A 23116-nucleotide genomic window follows, 5' to 3' on the forward strand; every position below is an offset into this window, starting at 1 on the left:
AATAGTTTTAAGTTTTGAATACCTTTCGTGGTTTAAAGTAAATTTACTGGTGTAAATATGTCAATAACCTTAAAATATAGATGTAATATAATATTATGTATTATATCGTATAATAGACAAAATGTAACTTGTTCAAATTTACTATAGCTTACAGTAAGGCATTGTTTAAAAAAATAACATGCTAAAATTGACTTAGTTTTTTTTGTAGTTTTGAGCACTATACATATTAAATATTAAAACGAATATTAATAACCTAAGTTTTTACTAAGAATAATATTTAATCGTATATATTTTGCAATGTGCTCATTCAGTAAACTTTAGTGCATGTTACCCATACCTAAAATATACTTGTAGCAGATGATGAACTACAGTAAAGTTATCTTCAACGTTTTTAAGTACATCTAAATGATAATCAGATAATAAAAAAATTCATTTTTAAAACGTTCAGATTTTTTTAAATAGGTATTATGTATATAAAAAATTACTGCAATTTCATAACAATTCAAAAATCAAAAAGGAAGAAAACGGGTTTCAATGCAATTTAATTGCAACCCTCTAAAGAAAAAATCATCACTTTTTACATGATTCTTTTTAAATAAAAATACTTATTTAAATCTGCTCTATCTATGCAAATATATAGATAGTTAGATAACATCCCTCGGGCAAAGCAAATTCACAAACCCAAAGGAAAAATTCAATTGAGTTCTCAGAAAGTTGCATGGTGAAAACTAAAACAGTATCTGATCCAGGTCACGCTAAAAACTTTTGTAACGTTTATTTTGAAGATACACTCTCTTTTGTGTATAATATATATTTTTTTTATTACATTATATATCACTACAATACAGCGTACATGATCGGCGAAGATGGGTCGAATAAGAGAGTAATAATATGTAGATGCGTGTAGACAATTTTCTACTTAAACGTACCCTTGTCGTTTTTTTTTCTTTCAACATTGCCTCTTTTATTTTTTCTCATACCATTTCTTTTGTTTTTCCTTTATAATATACACACATACAAATAACCGCACGCTTGTTCTCCCAACAACGCCTCCGGCACAACTACAGTGTTCAGTGTTCTAAACAAACTATAGTCTCTCGAGGATGCGATATTCCCCCTTTCGGCTAAACCAAAATCCATTAATGTTTTTGTCGATTTTAGAAACACACTCGGCTTACATTCGTACGACAATAATAGTTCCACTCATATAGTGTTAATAGCATTGTATTTTCGGCAAGAATGTGTCAATTTTTGTCTATCATTTTGACTGTAATATAATAATGATAATGTTTAAATAGTATTGTAAATATATGATGACGCCAAATATGTTCAGTTTGAGGAATTATATAGACTATATTTATTAAAAATTGAATGATTATTTTTATCGTTTGTTAATTTTTTAACCGCACTCTCACAGCATGTATTTGTAAAGTGTTCCAAAAAATAGTCCTTCACTTTACAAGTCGGGTTACTTTAAACGCAATTAGAACAAAATAGTTCATTAGCTTTTTTGAAAAGTTATAATATTATCTAGGTTTAATGGCAAGGTTCTTAATCAGTGTAATTAATAATTTTGAAATTATTTACAGGTTTAAAACTCTTACTAAAGATTTACAATGATAAAATCGGATCATAGAAAACTATTAAAAAAATGATTTGTGAAATGTTGGTTTTGTGCCCGTGTGAACACCGTATACTTATACATTTTATAACGTGTATTTTGTATATATCAGAAAATATAAATTATTTAAAAATATTTCTTATACATTGCATGGAAAATAGTATTTCAGATTTTAGCTTTGATGCGGAAAATAAATTCTTTGGTTTTTATAAATAAGGTCGATCATAAAGTAAAGTTCCAGTTAAAGAACATTTGCAACAAATAATAGTGAGCTCTAAGAATTGATTTTCATAGCAGCTCTTAAAGAAAAACTATAAAAACGACATTTGGTTATTACATTTAATGGCTGAACCGTTCAAAAGAACCATAAACAGTACCAAATTTGTAACACAGACATTGTAGAATGTGGAATACATTTTATTTATGATTATTTTTATATTATACATACTTACACATGCACCTGCTATTCGCTCTCATACATTATATTAATCGTGTTATGAATTATGATAACTTTATTCAAATGTAATGGTACAATCCTGTTAGGTAATAAGAAAATTATACTCTCTTATTTTAATAGATAAGAAGCATTGCTTCAAACACTTAACAATTTTACGGTTTAAAATAAAACGTAAAATATACAGTCCAATTTATAGTAATGATTTTGTAAACAAAAAGTTTTATATTATACTAAACGACGATTATCAACAGAGCAACGTTATTGTAATATATTAATATAAAATGACGGTATGTTTGAAACTAAATAAATTCGAAACGCAAAACTTAAAATAAACTGTAATCTTTTTTATTATATTTTATTATAGAAGTTTTATTACGATGATACCTTACATTGCTCTATTAAATTTACTCACAGTTTGGAAAAGTCCATCAGAGCTCGTTACTTACATTAAAGAGAGAACGATTTCTCTTTTTCGCAAGGTGACATTTTTCGCAAAAGTAGTACAAAACTATTTTAATAGTACACATTTATAAATTTTAGAAAAAATGTATTTATTTCTTAATCAAATTTATCGAGTACAGTTTACAGTATTATATAGATACCGGTACCTAATAGGACCAATCTCAAATTTACTTATAGCTTTTGGCAGTTCAATTTTTTATTCCCCACAAGATAGATCGCATGCGTTTAAATTTCCCATTAGTCATTATCGATTACACTGTAAAACATTTTGAATGGTTCTCTTGGAGATTGCATTACTTTTTTTCTTTTGTATAGAAACTGTAATGCGAACGACAAATCAAACTGACCGGCCAAAGATGTAAATAGGTAATACGACGGCGTCAAGGAACATATTCTACTATTGGTAATTTAACTTCTTGCGTGCCGAACACAATGTACGACGGGAAGCACTACGTTTAGAGCGACTTTTTTTCGGTGGATTTAAAAAAAAATAAAACAGGAAACTACCCCACATACACAGGTATTGACCCTAAATGTATTGTATACCGACATATTGTGTGTCGGTGGCCGAGTTATCGTCGGCGCTCGCATCCATTTGGCGGCAACTTGTAAATTGACCGTATAATATTATTATCGCGACAGACGAATAACATTCAAAGGGTTTTCGACGATAGAGTCCAAAGCGTACACGGCACCACGATACTGATATTATTATAGATACATAAAAGACCGCCATCAAAAGGCGAAGACAGTGTGGGATGGGAAGGGCGGCAGACCGGGAGTAGGTGTAAACTCGCCGGAGTGGCGAGATGAAATATTTTGTATTAAATTTCCCAATCTGCGGGTCGCATCGTGCAAGACGAGATACTTATGGGGGGGGGGGGGGGTACCTATAGCTTGTTACCTCAGAGCCATAACTCCACACACACACCGGCTAAGTTAAAAAGGAGCAGAAAAGAGGATTTCCCCACACGCCCGGATGTGTCTCCGGAATCGTAATTAAATATATTTAATCATCCCAGAGTCCCGACAATACCCGCGCACCTTGCCTTGTGATCTTTCTTTTTTATCACCCCCCCCCTCCCCTCCCATGCCGCGCCGTCTTATATTTGGTTCCTCTACCGACGGTAATACGAGTGCATGAGTGATCGTACAACTCTAAAGCCGCATCGGTACGCTTTCGGGGCAAAACCTAAGTATACTTCGGTTACCTTATTACCTTTGGTCGGTGTGAAAGTGTTAGATTCTTGATTAAAATATTATAACCGTAGGTACACCGCACTTGCATCGTAAGGCGTCGATGATTAAATTAAAGATTTTCTTCTTTGCACGGCTTACATTTCGCCGTATGTACATGTACACTTATATTTGGAAAAAACCGGTAGAAGCCATACGATCGTCTTTCAATCGGCTAGAATATTATATTATTTTTTTTCGCCGAACTCTACAAAGCTTCTTTGAATCCATAAGCCATCGCCAATCATAAAGTATTAACTGATCGAAAACGCAACGTATACCTGACGTACGGAAGTCGAGCCGTAGTGCAAATATTTTAAACTCTGTTGCAGCAAAGAACTAAAAAAAACCACTCACCGTCATGCCCAACTCAAATGTTATATTATAACACACAGGACTTGGGCGAAATTGTCTTAGCAAAAACACAATCATCACTGCATGAAAGTTAATTATTGTTTTTTCTAGTTCCCCTTAATATTTATAAATAAAAAAACATCCATTATAATTAAATTGATATTATCAAGCAGTATTTGATACATAAATAGAGACCTACTCTCTTTAATCCGGGAGGAACGCGTTCCAATTGTATACATGATTCTGATTTATATTGCTTAACGTTGTCTCGTATTTTTCCTTTGAAGTGTAAGATTTAAAATGCATTCTATATGGACAGTCTCGCAAGAATTAATTTATAATGTCAGTTTTATCGAGTAAAAAAAATATTTTAAATTAATTCAATTACAAACTATGTACCATTTTTATACTCAACAAAATGTGTATTATTATAATAGTTTTATCTTTGCACTTAATTTACACACATGTATAAAAACATTATACAATAAGTTCAAGCAAATTATAGAAACATATTGGTTAATATTTAAGTATACCGTGTAGTCTCTCATTTTTCAGTATAATTTGAAAAACAAATAAAATGCTTTTACACAAACCGTGCCAATCAATCCTTTGGAATATCTTTCTGGTTTTGTATGAAAAGAGAAGAAGTGTTTTTTTTTTAGATTTGAAATATTAATAATACAAACACTTCATCCAGACATTCTTTAAAAAGATATTCACATTTCTTTTTAACGTCAACCCCACGACTCATTATCAAAATGAGTGGCGTCTGGTGATCAACGTCCCATTTTTGTTTTTGATGAATTTTTTTTTTGTAATTCTCACAGACAATTATTGTCGGCAAACCTTTAAAAATGTAAATCTATTTTTTGTCTCTGGTCTGTACAATAAAAGTTTAGAAGGAAAAAACACCCTCGCTCCATAAACATTTTGTTTTCTTAAGATTATTGCGACACAGTTATCGTTACAGAGCTCTTAACAGGGTACATAATGTGCATTAAATTTTATGAGAACGATAACAAGCCAAACTACACCACAGAGTATAGAAAGCGTCCATATGATTGTTCTGTCATAGATATTTATTGACTAACATGCCGGTATTATGTCATACTTTTATTTACAATACACACGGGGTGGTTATAATAAACGATCATCAATCACACCGTTATCTTATTACAATCTTATCTTATTATTGTTATTACTTTGGTTTTGTATACCTGTTTCCTTATTATAAACAACATAAACCATAAGTACTTGTACCGAGTATAGACTATAGTTCCAGAGTATTATAACAATACCAATTTAATCCTAAACGTAGAAGAAAATAGGAAGACCGAAAAGAGGTGGTTGGATGCGATTCAGAGTGATATGAAGACTACTGGTGTATGTGAATATGATGTGGGAGTCATGTGAAAGCTTAGGACAAGAGTGGCAGACCCCAAATAGTTGGATTGAAAGCTAAGGAGACGAAGAATGCTTTGTTTTAAGATTTGTAAATGAACTTGGTCAACGCTCTTATGACTGTAATAATGTTATTGCCTTAACTTGCGTTTTTCTTTCCTCTAATCTAAATTATTTTAATCACAATTGTTCCTATTTCAATACATTTCTTAAACACTATCGACATTTTAAAACTACCAACATCTTGCTTCAATCTGAGTTTAAATACGCTAAAATCTTCATAACAAATCCCAATTTAAACCATAGTGGTGGTATTCATAATATTTTTCCTACTTCTAAAATTTTAAATCAAATTCCTTATGCTTTTCCAGAAACTCTAAAATTAATTACAGTAATAAATACCTAGTTATCCCTTGATATAAAGAGACATATTATAAATAAGTATAAATATAAATGAATATATATTTATAAATATGCATTAAATTCCTAACCAGGTATATTTTATTCTTTTAACATATTTCATAAATTTGGTTATAGATCATTTTATTATGAATAAATCGAAAAATATATATATATATATGGCAAAAGGTATTAAATAATATTGTGGGAATATCGATAACATCCATTCAATAATATTAAAATGTAGATAATCGAGAAAAGATAATTTCATAACAGATTTATTGTGTGGAAAATGAGAAAATATCAGCTAAATCGTCTATGAAAAAAAGAATATATTTTGAGAATTATGACAACGCGTATACTTTATATACTTGGGCAATTTCCACGAATCACGTCTAAGTATTTTTATACGCTAAAATTAATTAAATCGATAAAATAGGATGTGAAGATCTCGATTGTCATATGATTTAATGTCATATTGAATAAAGAGAGAGGTAATGGAAAAACAATAGGTTGATAATAAGCAGATCTAAAATAAAGTAGGTACTCATATAGTGTTTAAGTTTAGTGAAAACTTGTTTTAACCTAACCTTTTAACGTGGGTAGGATAATGTACGATCCTTTTTGACGTCATTTTCGGCGACCTAATCAGTATATTTATTTTACAATTTTGAAGATTTTCTCTTGCCAAGTTAGGTAAATGAAAATCTAAAAACATATATGCACGGCAGATGGATAATAATGTGTAAATATAATTTTAAAAAAAACCATCGTTATCACTCGTTTGACTCGTGATTCGTTAATCAGGTTGAATTGAAGTGATAGGTACCTCTCGCAGTCTGTAAGTAGTCTATATAGGAAGTTATATTCACAAAACCCGGTATTTCCCCATACCGGTCGTGCCACTACACGGTATATAGCACACAATAGCTGTTTATTATAAATCGTCAAGGTGATGTTTTCGGGAATCTCAGAAATCCAGGACCATTGGCCGGGAGATGATATTTTGCAAGCCACGTATTCGAGCCTCTTGGGTCCGGTTAGTTGGTCACTCCAAGAGCGTGTCCGAAACCAATCACCGTGTGTGTGTGTGTATGTTACACACAATACGTACAGTTAACTTAACAATGGCCACCAAACGAACATCTAACTTGTGCTGGACAACCCTAGAGTGTGCACACCTAACGAGGTCAAGTAAAAAAGCACCCCTTTTACGGCCATGACGGTCCTGTCCATCGCGTACAACGCACGTTCACAAAACTCGGTAATGATATCCACACAGAGCCTAGTACATATATATTTGCCAGGAACGTAACAGCGCGATGACGGGTCTAATTGCGGCGAAAAAAAAAAATAAAAAAACCTACCTATACAAGAGTAGTACAGCTAGAAGTTATTTGTATTTATGTTACAGCAAAGTTTGGCGCGATAAACGCGATAAACATAATAACGAACGCACTATTATACAATGTAACGACAATTGATGTATACATAATAATATATTGTATTCAATTTTGTTATCCTGTGTCGTTGGCAATGTGACGTAAATCAATCTCGGCAAAAGCGCCAAAAGCAAATTGAAAGCAATTATATAGCAGAGTTTATGCGAGATTAATAATAATTATTCAGTTTGGCCGATTTCTTTCTTTGAACGACAACCATTTCTACCGTTAACTTGGTGTTAATTCGCTCGCATTCGCATTATAAGCTGTCATTACAATCAGACTAGATTCCTTTTGCTGAACGCGATAACCGCGTTGACTTGCGTAGGTACATGTAAAAAGCTTTCAATGGCGTTTGACTTTTTAGGAGAATTTTAATCGATGGTACGAGACTTGCTAAAGGCATATACAATTATGCGTACAATCGGAATTTGTACCGCGGTCTGCATTCAATTAAATAGAATAACTACCAAGCCACTAACGAATTGTATAATTCCATATGGTTTAGAATATATTATTATTAGTGTTATATTAGACCAATTTTAATATAAATACATCTTAGTGAGGTGCTGCTATTAATAATATAATAAAAAACGTTTCAAAAAAAAAAAAATATCAAAAACTGATTTTTGATTTATCATTTAGTAGTTTAAGAGGATAACTATTAAAAGTCACTTAATATTCTACATACTTATATATTATGTTAAAAATGGCAGGTCATTAATCAGTTTATTGATGAACTATGAACATTTTAAGTTAAGGCAACGAGAGAAGTAACATTAATTATTACTCATCCGGCTTTCCTATACCATTCAAAAGTATAATAATTCAAGAAACATATTTTGTTCAAAACTAATGACATTATTTTTATTACATTATTCCGAATTTAGTAGGGAAAAAAATGATGTATAGGTTTTTTTAACTACCATTTTAAAATTATACTAAACGTTAATCACTATTTTTTATAATTTAATATGCAGCCAAGGGGGACGAATGTAAATAATTGGCCCAAATGCAAATGTGTTTTTTTTTTAAATAAAGCAATTGAAAATTTTTAGGTTTAATTGAAACGTTTTAATTATTACATAGTAATGTATTGCGTTTATAGTTAAATTGTTTGTTTCATATAAATTGTTAGTTTGTTCAACAAAAAAAATTGTATCTCTTTTTATGTGTAACTTCACAACTTTTTAGGTCAACGGTTATTATTTCACAAAAACACAATGTTCGATAAAATTAACTAGCATTACATAGAAAAATATTCACATAGTTTTAACGAGAATTGAATATTTTATTATATCTATCACAAGTTCAATTTACCAACAAACAATATATATTATTAATAATACAACATTTAAAACGGTTGGTACAAATCGTTGTAATTGTATTACAAGTTATACAAATAGTTCGTCGGCTTTATGTTATTATATGGAAACATATCAAAATATTAGTTTTTGAAAATAGACCGCAACTATTAAACTTTTGAAAATATGTGTACAGCTGTTTTTGTTATTTTCTTTTCGAGTTGGAAAGTATTATTGTAAGAACAAAATATGTTACTTTTAAACGGCAATATGCGGCTCACTATCTTGTGGGTGTTTCAATAAGTACCGTCGCGCGCGCAAATTCCCAAGAAAAGCAAACGGCGATAAAGAAAAACTAAAGCTTCTCGCAAGTGTGCTTGTTTCGCACCGAAAGCTCGTTAAGGTCGCAACTCATTATTGTTTACATTAAATACTCGACCACTTTACCAGCCACTAAATACCACTATACACATAGAGTTAGACAATTACAACTATATTAGATACACAAACTTTTACAACAGCTGTTGGTTTAACAAAAAAATATGCAGGGCCATTGTATTTTTAAACAACCTTTCTTGAGAACGTTGATCGCCAGACGCCAGCTTTTCTAGCTAGGTACATGTCGCGTCGTGGTTTTGTCAGTTGCGCATTTTCTTTTCTACGCTTTCACTAACAAGTTGTGCACCATCATTTTGTGTTAATGAGTTTTTTTTTCCTATCAATTTACAGTGTGTCAAATCGCAGGTAATCAACTAGAGTTAAAAAAAAAAACCGATAAAATATTCACAAAATTTGTATTTTGTTAAGAAAAAAAAACTAGCGTTCTGCAAGTAATATTTCGTTATAAATATATATTGTTTGTTATAAACTGTACCTAACGACTTATCACGTGAACTTAGTATACTTGGAAAGGTTGAGGGAATTTATCAAATCTAAACACAAAGAGAATTAGCTGATAAGAGTTGATTGACCAAAGACAGAACATCGGCTAATCATTAGTCGTGATCCAATAAGGCTGTTCTTCGATAGAACGATTGTTTTTTTTTCTTTCTAATAAACAACAACCACAAATATAATATGAAACGAAGACGTCCTCCAGGGGGGGGGGGGGGTAATCGTAAAGTGACTTTTTGATAATATTCGCTCGTGTCGGACTGTATATGGCCCGCGTTATAGATACAGCGAACACCAGAAGGTTTTTAGATTTATGTTATCCATTCAGATTTCACAGTCATAATAATATAATGCCTACCGCCCGCTCTTGTAACGGGTCCGATAACCACCCTTTCACCCTCCCCCCAAAAACACCCTTTGCGCCGTCATGTCGTCCGCTGGTTTCTGCGATTACGGGCACGTAGCTACCAAGAAAACATCCATTTGCACTCGGTACGAGTTTCAGCAGTCGCTGGCAAACAACCACCGCCAACCCCTTGTGAAAGTTCTCGTTATTCTGTTAATCTTATTTATTTTTTCTCCACCGCCATATGCCGTACACGTCGTTTGCTCATATAATATACTCGCTCTATCTAGTGCGTTGACCTTAGATTGCTTTGTCTTCGTCTCATTATAGAACTGAAAACTTCCCGGTGGCCCATAACCGTGTTATACGATTTAGTTTCTGTGATGAGCCTCGTTCCTAAAATTCGTTTGTTCGTTTGTTTTCAAAGAAAACATATTACTCCAACAATGAAAATAGGGCCAAATTAGAGCCAAAGTAGTGATGTCTACATTGCGGCCAAGTCTGCTATTCCTTTAGTTCATAACCTCACTTACTTTCATGAGCAAAATTGCAACTTCCAGATTTGTCCCTTTGGTTACACTATAAGACCTACCTTTGTGCCAAATTTCACGTTTCTACTTATGCGCATACAAATGTTTTATAATTTTGATGATGAGTGAGTGAGTGAGTGAGAAAATTTTTTAATTCTCCCCTTTTGAAAAGGCTTACTATTAAGGACTCAATTTTCTAAAGTATCTTAAGCTACTCGAACTTCGAAAACTTGGCTAAATTGGTCCGTACAAAGATACACTGGCATTGCTGAAACTTGGCCTGGCACACTGTTTTGCGCTCAGATACCGAAGTCGGTCGAGCACGTTATAATATATATGTTTAAGTAAGTATAGTATAGTTGAGTTGCTTGGTTTCGCATATGAATAAAGACAAAAGATATCAGTCATAAGAAAATCAACCATGACACGGTCCAAGGGGATAGCGACCGTTCTCATCTCACTCTTCTTCACTCCAAATCCAACCTGCAGTGGTGTTTTAATTATAAATTAAAAGCGACTACGCGCAACAAGTACAATATACTACGGCCTCTCTCTCAATTTCCTCAGCTCTTGTGTTTGACGTTATACAGCTCAATAGATAATTTTGAAAGGTATACAATTTGATGACAACACGAAGTAGGAGGTTTGAAATTAACACACCACGTGAAATGTATATTTATGCATATGGGATCCACATATCACAAATGTATGAACTACTTGTGTGCGGTTACATTAGTGTTCTATTCGAAGTACAACTCGATTAAACAAAGCAGCAACAAACTGCTAAGTTAACAAAATAAGTTATGAAAGTTACTTCTCCGTGCCAATGGCCCGGCGGGTCTTTAAAGTCTAATAAAGTAAAATGACAATATTATTATTAGCTTTATTTCTATGTGCGTTTTATTTTTTTTCGAACATTTTCGATCCGAATGTTTTTACCTGAGTTAGCTGGTGACATGAGACCCTCGGATAAGAGATATTTTATATTCTGGAAATCGCTTTTACTCGTGACCACCGCGACCGCCATCCCGCAGAAGTAAAACTATACCCGATTATGATAGGGTTAACCGCAGATATTCGCATAAAGCCGGCATGGCAGACGGAAAACGCACAAGAAAAACTTATTTCAATATTTAAATTAGACACCTAAACTATATAACTGTCACGCTTTGGTCGGGCCTTTTGAATATTTTAGCCCTTTTCCCGGCCATCGGGACAATATTCAATTTACTCTAAACGCGCATAATTTGTGTATTTATAACGTTATATACGCGATCCTTTACCCACTCGTTTCCGGCCGGCAACAGGACGTGCCTGTTAAGTTTGTACTTGCCGTTCACAAGGACCTTGCGGGTCCGAGGAAAACATTTCAATTTGGTCTAAACTCTCAAGTATAATAACATACAAATCTTCATCAAACGGTACCTGTCTGACGCGCGCGGTCACCGGCCGTGGAGGAGTTGTTATTTATGCATTATATTATATACACCATAAATGGCTCTTCTTATTTTGCATAATGATCATTATACACCGTCGCGCAGTGGAAAAGATTGAAAACATTTTTCACTTGCGCGTTTCTTTCGCTAATCGAGAAAACTCAGTAGCAATGGATGTCACGGAGTCATTTTTTATATGGCCTACCCAGACTATATAATAAATAACTTTTTCCGACAGGTCTCTCTCTCTCTCTCTCTCTTTTGTCCTCGCCCCGTCCGCACCACCGCCTCAACCGGTGTACGGTTGATACAGTGTCTCAGAGGTCTTAAGCACCGAGACATGTATCAAATTTTTCATAATAATCATCATAATAATAATACCTATATAACAACTTCACATGCCACCTCATTGCGATCATTTTACACGGTTAAGAACGCAGTAGACGACTACACTCGAGTGTCCGGTGTATAGGTAGGTAGGTAGGTATGTAATAGACCCATGTCAGGTGAACACAATAAAAAAAAAACAACAAGGAGAACGCACACAGACGGGGACGTGAATCCGCGGACGATTGGATTACATCAAAACGATTTAAAATTGATAAAAAAAAAAAAACGTGTTTTTTTATGTTTTAATTGTTTTTATTAATTAAAACTCGATCTGACGGCTCGATTGCAGTTGTTGTACATTCGCCGTGGCCGAACACTCTATGTTATATTTTTGCATATTTAATTAGAATAGTAGAATGTTTTTTTAAAACATAGCAAGGTACTTGAGTAAGTTTATATAATTTAATTTAAAAATCACTATGAAAGCAATACTGTTTGAGAACAAAATAATAATATAACATTAGCTCTTGTATTTTTAATTAAAAAAAACTTTGTTCGTTTGTATCTGTTTTTTTTTTTTTTATGCGAATCAGATAATTGAATTAAAAGACAAAAAGTATTTAGTTTCCATCCGCCATTTGTGTTTAATAAAATATGATAATGTTATAATATGTATATAAAAGTTATAACAAATTAAAGTAACCAATAATAAACTCGTATAGTATTATTACTTCCTTTTATTTAGATGGGTCTTATAATTTCTGTAAATTTAATTGAATTAAAACATTTATTGTAATGCTATAACCAGCCAAAAACGTCACTCAATCTAATAATATGCATTTTTATAAGTTTTAACATGATGTATCATCTTATAAATAGCTTAGTAAATCAATCGTAAGTGTTAATAAAATTCGTCAATAATATAACAACGAATAACGTCTGATTGACAAATAAATAATATAATGGTGGTAATAACATTCAGTATAGATGAAAATCGTGGCTTTTGTTAAATCAATTTCCGGGTATGATGCTTCTTGAAAACATGCTGTTTTATTTCTAAGAATAATTAAGTAGCTTCTGAACTATTCAGTTATTTATAGTATTATTTAATATTTGCTAATACCGTTGCGTACACATAATGGAAGAGGGAAGATGGAATTTAAAGGGTGATGTACAATTTTCGAAATGGCATTGTGGTAAACATACTTACATTCATTATTATATGTATACATTAATTTCAATGTATTGTTATTTAAAAATAAATCTACTCTTCAGAAATTTAACTTCAGTAATTTTCATATTTTCACTAAATACGTTTTAAGTAAATGTGAAATCTTCAAATAGTAATTATTTTGTTTATATATATTTATATTATTCAAGTTAAAATAAGTACAGAGTAATTTTTGTTGCATATTATGATTGTAAAAAAAACAAACCAACTGATACAATTTGTTTCAATCAGACCGGTTAAGTGGGACCACACAGTAATAATTAACATACGTTTATACGTTGGTATGAGTAAATGATGAACAACAATATTAGTTTTAAAAGACAACTTTAACTTTAAAATAATACATTTTCAATGTGGTTTTTTTTGTTTTTTTTTACTTCATAGTATTTGAACTTATACTTAGTATACTTAGTATCCATGATGATATTCTCCTTTCTGGCCATGGAATTTTGGAGGAATACCGTGGTAGAATGGGCTGTGATGGGGAGGAGGACCGTGGTAGAAAAGGCCGTGCGGGGGACCATGTTCATGATGTTCGTATTTGTCGTGTTCTTCGTGCTCGTGGTCGTGTTCATGTTGTTTGTATTTGTCGTGATCATCGTGCTTGTAGTCGTGTTCTTCGTGCTTGTGGTCGTGTTCATGGTGTTTGTATTTGTCGTGATCATCGTGCTTGTAGTCGTGTTCTTCGTGCTTGTGGTCGTGTTCATGGTGTTTGTATTTGTCGTGATCATCGTGCTTGTAGTCGTGTTCTTCATGCTTGTGGTCGTGTTCTTCGTGCTTGTGGTCATGCTCTTCGTGCTTCTTTTCGTATTCGTGCTTTTCGTACGGTAATCCACAAACAGCATGCACGACCACTACGGCCACAACACACATGACAATAAACTGTAAAAAAAAAAAAAAAATGTCAAAATATTATAATATGTGCATTGAATGTAGGTAGTACTTGTACTAGTAAAATGTAGTATAAAGATATTGTCATTGCACTTGTTTTTTTAGAACAAATTTGATCAATTATAACACTAATGTCTCAAAATATAACGACCTACATGCATTCAGATAAAGCATTCTTAAGCCTGAACACAGGTGAGAACCATTTTAGAAGTCAGGTGGTTTAAGGATAACGAAAAAGCTTATTTATTAAGGAGTAAAGATAGGCAATATTTCAAATATGCCACCTAATTTTAAGGTGTAAAAAAATACGTTTTTCTAGTCATATTACTTTTAAAGTTATTTTTCTCCGAGTTATGGCGAAAGTTTAGTAAAAAATTACTTTCTTAGAAGTCATTTTCTGACGTTTCTGTTGGATGAACTGTATTTTTTTTTGTGAAGCTTACTATTTTTTCCATAGGGTCTAAAAGGCTGAATTGTTATTTAGCTTTTAGAAATCTAGTCAGATTTATTAGAAAAAACTACAATAAAATAAAAATATAAACGTTTATAATACATTTTAAAGAACAAAAACAAAAAATCGGCCTTTTACCCCGTTTACATAGGGAAGAAAGTTAACTTTATAACAAAAAAAAAAAATTAAAATCTGTTCAGTAAAGACTTCAGAAAGTAACTTCGCGTTTTTAACTTCGAAGTTCTCCGTTTTTCTTATTAGTTAAATACTCGATAAACTTTGTTGTTGTTCGAGAAATTTATGTAACTAATAACTAACATATTATAATACAACGATAATTTATCTATGATTAAAGTTGAACATAGTTATTAATATTTTACGAATAGTTGTAATTATTCGTTATCTTTTAATTGTTTCCAGTTTGTCTAAAGATTTAAAATACTTTATTGTGTACACAATAATCCAAATTAAAACTATTGACTTTAATTATTTTATTTAAAATTAAAAAAAAATATCTTATTTTTAATTTCTAACTGAAAAGTGTGTTTAAAGAAAATTGTTAATTATCTAAGATAATATTTGAAACGGAAAATAAAATAATTAATTAATATCTAAAACAGAATTTTCCCTAACAATGAAAATATATATTATGTATGGTACACTTAAAAATAATAAATTGTATTTCTATATGATTAAACCAAAATCTAATTTCTTATTATTTGTATTGGTTAAATAAGTCTAAACTAGTCAAAATGGAACTTATATAAATATTTGTTTTTTCACATGAAGGTGGTATAATAATATGATAACTGTACTATTAATTGTATTATAATAATATGATAACAATAGAAACATTTGTTTTAATTATTTATAAGCAACTTAAATGTGTCTTGAATTTATACAGCTAGGGTAACGGCAACAGTTATTGACACTATTTATCAGTATTATGGAAATGCAGTGTTTTTTATATCAGATTAACAATTTGTTTTCAATGAATTTAGTATAAAAAATTTATCTCAATAACTTTTATCTGATATAAAATCTGATTCTATATTCTATCTGATATAAAAAAAACACTATATTGCCGAAAATTGGGGTAGTGCCAATCACTGGCGCCGTTACCCTAGCAATGTATCAAAAAAACTTTGATGTTGTCAAATAATTTATTAACATTTTTTAAATCATGTTTTAATATTTGTGAAATTAACTGTTTCAAATAGAATGTTGTAAAACTATTTTCTGTATTTTAATAATATTTAAACACAATTTTGTTTAATATTATCTTTTAAACATTAAATCTCCTGCCAAACATCATTTAAATATATTAAAAACCTTTTTGACAACATTTTGAAACGTTAATATATTTTTGCTGTTTGAGTAATTTAATATTAAATATAATTATAATAGTAAATAGTAGTTATGTAATAATTAAAAAAAAATATTAACTCTAAATTTACTATATAAATAACCATAGTATAATATAATTAACAAATAACAAACTATATGATTTTTAAGATTATTGACTTACCGATTTGTAAGATGCCATGTTGAATTAGTATTTATTTTTAACTATTGTACAAAAAACAATAGTTATAACAATAAAAGGTTGAATGCTGCAAGTGGAGTGTGAACACAAAATACGGCGTTAATGGTTTATATAGTGCGGTCAACGGCTATTGGTTTCATACTGTTGTGATACAATTTACTATTATGTATATATTTTTTCTTCATACTCCAACAACGTTCATATAGTATCCATTACCTTGAAATGAAACGCACCTAAGGCCAAGGATATTCAAAACACACAGGACAAACCCGTCTTTCATTTAAGTTTTTCCAGCTCCGCGCGAAAACCGGTTGATGTTACTCATATTATGTTGACCGTTAATAATAATTTTATTATCATTAGATTCATTATTATTGAAGATCCGCAGGCATATTTTAAGATCACAGGTTGACAGCCAACTGCGTATTAAGATGTAATAACATCACGCGTTCATACCGTATACTTAAGTTCTAACACGTGATCGCCACAAAAAGTTATATGAGTATTATATTATAGTAGTATAGTTACCAATCGATGCTCTTTGGACGACGCACCGGGGAAAACCCCCGTCTTAATAGATAGAATAAGGTATCTAAAAAATGTTTTATTTTTCTATTATCATAATATTATATTAGTAGTATGTAACCGAAATTGTAATTAAAAATATTTAACCGTTGCCCCTTTAATGGCCGTATTGTTCTCATAGAAAAGCTTAATCGATTTTTTAATAGAAATTATTTGAAACCTAGTGTGTGACGCAAAAGTCATCACTCTGGTACACTGCGACGACACATTGTGGTTTGATATGGACGTTAATGGCACGAGATGAGCTTACACAACATGTCTTGACACCGTGCATCATCTATTCATGTGCTCATGTGACGTATTATAATAATATCAGCGTATTATTCAATATTAAAAATGTCACTTTACAATGATTAATTCCCACTATGGCGGTTTGCGAACGCGAGTATGTTTCCCGAGTACCATTTCTGGTACACAGTGCGAACGGCTTGTGTCTGGTGAATTTTTTACCTCTGAACTCTTCATTAAAAAAAACAAACGTACCTATCACCGACGTATATCCGACGGTTAATATCATATAATTATTATTATGCAATACACGTGACGAATATAATTGTTTTCTTTTAGAGAATTCTGCTTCGTTAAAAATGTTTAGGCAGTTTTGAATAATATAGCGCGTTAATTACAATGACGGTTTGCTTGAAATAAATTGTCTTGTAATATCTCTTAATCGTTTTTTTTTTTTAAGTTGCCTTAACGACTTTAATAACAACACAAAATATTAGTTTTATAATCTGTTAAGTTAACGCCATCTTTACTTCGTAGTGCATTTTAACACTTAATCAGATATTATAAATAATATCATTACACAATCTTCTTTTCAGTGTTTGCAGCTTGGTATTAAACCGAATTGTGCTGTACCGTACACAAAGTTAACAGCCGTATTTTCTTTCAGCGTTAGCTAATTCCTCGATGTTCATCAGTCAAGCTTTCACGGGTAGGTAGGTATCCAAGTCCTAAATTCCCATTCTCAGATTTACACGAACTATCAACCTCACGTAATCCTTTAATCCATTTATGACAATGAAGGATACAAAACCTATAGCAAAAACCTTTTATTTAATGTGCAAAAAAAACCAAACCAAAACAATTAATTCAGTTTTAAACAATGACTATAAAAAATAAATAAATTATTAATAGAAACATCAAATCCAATCTGAAAGGCTCGCTATTTGAGTTTTGGACAAAATAAACACGAGACAACATAATCACGAGCACAATGTTTTTAACTAAAACTGTTTTTGTTCACTGTTGTTAAATAATCAATAAGCATAAGTTCATGACTGTGCTGACAAATGTATTGTATTTTTGTTTTAAATAGTTAACGAGTATAAAATATTATTTGAATCATCAATTCAAATTACAAATGAATATCTAATAAACATTTAAACACTCGATTATTCTGCAAAATGTTTATCTCATTTGATATTATTTATTGATATAAATATTATATTCATTGTTGCATGAACGTGGAAGTCCGACTGTGGAAAATCAATCTAAAATATTTACATGTTAAGCAATAATAGTTTTTTTTTAAAGTTTAGTGTACCGCATGATTGTGTAAAACAGCTGTTGAAAAACAACAATCTGCACAATCTTTATACGTGTAAACATGAAAATTAAATATAAACTATTTCATAAATTATAAAATAATACAAATTATGAATTACATATAAGAGAAATAAAATATATCATTTTTTCCGTCTATGTTTGCTGAAAATTAATTTAAATTGTTGCGGTATTAAAACTAAATATGAACTGATTTAAACGGCAAACGATTGTTTTCAGAATTTGCAAAATAGTACTGATCAAAAAAAGATCTCGTTCTTTAGCCTACTCCAAAGTATTGAATTTTTCATCAATGTAGCTCAGGGCAATCCATGCAAATCAGGTGGATGTATAGAAAATACATTTTTCTCCAGGTTTCCAATTTCAGCAAGCCCATATGACTATTATGACCTTTTTTCGACACTTAAACTAAAGACAATAGAAAAAAACAAAACTTAATGTATACCTACAGTCTATTTTACATGGATCATGGATTTTTGTTATTTCATTTATTTATTTTTTTAGTATTGCGGATTTAAATGCAAACAAAAAATAGGAATCGCAATAATTGTGTCTAGAGAAGTTTAATATTTGATAACTATTAATTAGATATCAAGAAGTGAAGCAGTTTTAATAATTCTTTTTATTTTATTAAATTTTACCTGCGGGGATTACTTATTTTCCGTTTTTCGTTTCGTTTTCTACTTACCTACTCACCAGGGGAGCAGCTGGATAAACCGCATGGTTTCTAAGTATTCCATATTTTTTTGTAAATCATCGTATGTAGTCTGTCGGTTCGAATCACCTACCGAAAATATTAAATTAGTTTCTTGAAATACCTTGTTTCGAAAATAGATTAAAATAGGTCAAAAATTATTTTAATTACAATGTAGAATTGTAATTTATTTCTATAATAATTACATATTCGTTTAATAACTTGATGACTAGCCAGCATGAATATGACCACTGCATATTTTGTTATTGCTGTCGTACCATGTCCGGCTAATATTATATCTCAATGAAAACAAAATCTAATAAATGTGTATCTCATAGTGTGGCTCATGTGTCTTGTAACAGACCTAAGTTGTAGCCCCCAAATTGTTAGCTTTTGAAACATCTTTTATTATACCTACTGATAACTCGGTTAATACTTAACCAAGCACCTCGTTTTAGACCGTCAAGTTTTCTGATGGATTTTGCAGTACTAATATTCGAGCTACTTCGAGGTAGTAATAAACAGAAACATAATATAGATATTATCTCTATGTTTATACACTATAATATATCCGTCTCTGTCCAAAAAAGGGGACAATCCTTTTTAGTTTTGTGCCGGCATGGCATCCGCACAATAACCATAATAATGGCACTGGCATAGATAATTAATAATAACATCAATTTTAATCGTGCATATGTGTGTGCTCACAGGTACATTGCGGTCACGCAGCCGATAAAATACGCAAAGCACAAAAACAACCGGCGAGTGTGGCTGACAATAGTGTTGGTGTGGGCCATCAGTGCAGCAATTGGCAGTCCCATTGTACTGGGGCTGAACAACACCCCGGACCGGACGCCGGACCTCTGCCTTTTTTACAACTCGAATTTCATCATCTACTCTTCCCTATCCTCGTTCTACATACCGTGCATTATCATGGTGTTCCTCTATTGGAACATATTCAAGGTAAGTCTGACCGTATGCCAAAAGACAAAAACAACATACCTATACGCACAGTCCATACGCTTGTCACTCGTTTTGTTTGGGGTCATCCGGTAAAGTTTAACAGGTCGCTCGGCGCGGTTTAATGTTATAAATTTTAGGCATTTTTCATTAATTTGCACGATTCGTTGTCTAAAACTAAAACTATTCAATATTCTCTGAACCTGACGGTATTGTTCGGATCCTAAGAAGTTACTCTATCGTTCGGTACAATAATCTATCAAATCTAAGCTCGTTTAATATGGTTTCATAGTAATTTTAAATGTTTTTTATTATTTCAATAAAGTCAAACTCAAAAAAAGTTTTTTTTTAATCACAATTTTAGGATATAATTTTTAAAAAAGCTTAATACTGTATTGATAATTTATTATTATAAATAATTAATCGTTATTCATTGAGTATTATATTAATAAATATTTTTCCAATTGAACCAACTGATTTTCTGTTTTCCAAGGGAACCGGTTTCAACGCAAAGTTCACATAAAATTGTTTAACTTTTTTCTTTGAATAGACTATGAGCACAATTTTTGAACAACGTAAAAAAATACGACATGGACCACCCCAAAGTTTTCTTAAAACAAAATAAAAAAATACATACAAAATGACACCTGTTTTGGTAGATGATATTTTATCGTCATGCTCTGATGATACAGACTTAAATTCTGATGAATCTGATTACGTAGGTGATATTGAACGTAAATCAAATTTAAAAATTATGAGTCAAACGTTAACTTCCGCTCGTAGAATTAATGTTTCTAATAGAAATGCAACCTACGTAGTAGCCGCATTTGTGGCGTCAGCAGGGTTAGATATTGCTACTGTGTCTGTAAGTAAAGATACGATTCGTCGAGCTAGAATAATTAATATGGAACCAACATCAAAATATATACAATCTTCCTTCAAACCTGATTTAAAAAAAACTTTTGTTGAGTTTGACTTTGGAAATAATAGAAAAACGTTATTTAAAAATTAAAACTACTACGAAACCGTATTAAACGAGCTTAGACTTTATAGATTATTATACCGAACGATAGAGTAACTTCTTAGGATTCAAACAATACCGTCAGATTCAGAGAATATTGAAAAGTTTTAGTTTTAGACAACAAAATGTGCAAATTAATGAAAAATTCCTAAAATTTATAATAATAAATCGCGTCGAGCGACCTGTTTAACTTTACCGAATGATCCCAAATTTTGATAAACTTATTTATTTACTATAAAGATTAATTTTTAGTGGTGGCCGAAAAAAAACATTTTTCTTTTTTTTGCGCCACCCTAATCATACGGAATCAATAACAACAAAAATATTAGTGATGTGGATATTACGCACATAAACGATTGGGTAATTTACCAGGTAAAACCGGCTTACAATAATTACTGTAATACACGAGAAAAACATACAGAACAAGCCAACTATAATAATAATGGTTATTATAGAGACATAATAAATTATTTATACTTGGAATAACTAAATAAATAGTCGCCGATCTAACATTTAGTTAGCCCAACTATTTATTTAGTTATACCGTAGGGCGTAGACTGTACGTTTATTGTGTCCCTAATATTAATATAGGGACTCCCTATATTAAATATAATTTTAGTTGGTCCAACTAAATTCAAGTTCCAACTAGGTATGTAATTGTTTCAGTGTTAAATTGCTCAAGAATCTGTAAACCGTGTTAGTGTTAATCATAATATTATGATTAACACTAAAAACCAATCACGTGTGATGAGATAATTAAAATTAATTAACGAAACGTCGATTAATTGATAATAATTGAATTAGTTAATTTTGGAAAACCAATGATCAAGTATATTACAATTAATCCATACATCACTTCTTTATTAAACAGTACTCATATGTTATACCAATTTTGTATAATCAAAAGCTTCGTTTTTGAGTTGGTTGGACACATTTTGAGTTTTTCCATTTGAGCTTTAAAAAATATAAAACAAATGGTTTAAATTAAATAAGATAAGGCGACAAAAATGAATAATCAAACAATACGAGCTATACTTAAGTAATAGAGTTAATTACTAATGATAAATTACTTAGGCAATTCAAATACTGTTTTGAGAAATAAATTTAAACCGAAAATATGTATAATAATAATAATAGTACTTAATATTTTCCAATCGCATCGACTAATCATCACCATAACACCAACTAATGTGATTACTAAACTCGACCGTTCATCAATATTAATAATTATAATAATACTGCAGCTGCTGCGCAGTGGTAAGCTAATGAGAATTGATATTATATATTTATACATTTCAATGTCCACTAAAATATATTGAAATTCATTTCATATTCTAAAATCCGTCAGGAAGTCGTTAATTTCAGCCATAGTAATAAGTAATAATAACAATCTAAAATGTTTTTTATTACATACTAGGTGCTACTTATTGTTAATTATATATTATAATTTTTTTGTGGTGACTGCCATGCGCTCCATCAGATATAATATAATGGTAACTTCTAAATTCTCGTCTGTATGCTTAAGGCGTAGGTACCTATTATTGTACTCTGCGAGTCGAAACAGGTTAAAATCGAAAAACCACCTAACATAAATTATAATATCCGTACCATTTATCTAATATCCATATAGCCTACAGGAGGCTTGGTCAATCTGAAACATATAGTTCATATTTATTGTAATTTTATAATAATTTCTTCGAAATAGAATATATTACGATAATAAGATTCAGTGTTTTGCGTTGTTGTGGGAAATTCCAACAGACGTACACGTAATCGTATTTTAAAATAAGTAATTCAATTTTTTATGAATTATAAATTATAATATAGAAAATGTTTAACAAAAAATACATCAATCCTATAAATATTTGTATTCTTATTAAATCTGATATTATACTATTCCGTTAAATTTTGATTTAAAAATACTGCTCATTAAGTTTAAAGTTAATGCTATCAAGA

The 23116-nt window shown here is 31.2% G+C and overlaps 2 protein-coding genes across 2 annotated transcripts in view; one reads left to right on the forward strand and one right to left on the reverse strand.

Annotated features, from left to right (window-relative positions):
* Positions 1-23116, forward strand: part of LOC126840869 (dopamine D2-like receptor) — a 158601-nt gene that overhangs the window by 114254 nt on the left and 21231 nt on the right. Inside the window, exon 3 of the mRNA XM_050576853.1 lies at positions 19890-20142. Within this exon, the coding sequence (XP_050432810.1) occupies positions 19890-20142 (253 nt within the window). The remainder of the gene's footprint in view (positions 1-19889; positions 20143-23116) is intronic.
* LOC126840870 (uncharacterized histidine-rich protein DDB_G0274557-like) lies at positions 13057-16515 on the reverse strand. The gene is made up of 2 exons (XM_050576854.1): positions 16314-16515; positions 13057-14325 (listed from the first exon to the last, which is right to left on the reverse strand). Exons 1-2 carry the CDS (start codon positions 16329-16331, stop codon positions 13852-13854), a joined length of 492 nt encoding a protein of 163 aa, XP_050432811.1. The 5' UTR covers positions 16332-16515; the 3' UTR covers positions 13057-13851.

The sequence above is a fragment of the Adelges cooleyi genome, unplaced genomic scaffold, assembly GCF_023614345.1.
Source record: "Adelges cooleyi isolate 19-005CV unplaced genomic scaffold, UGA_ACOO_1.1 ACOO_flye_CR_arks_rails_tigmint_CR_PRNA_376, whole genome shotgun sequence".
In the NCBI taxonomy this organism is placed as follows: Eukaryota; Metazoa; Arthropoda; class Insecta; order Hemiptera; family Adelgidae; genus Adelges; species Adelges cooleyi.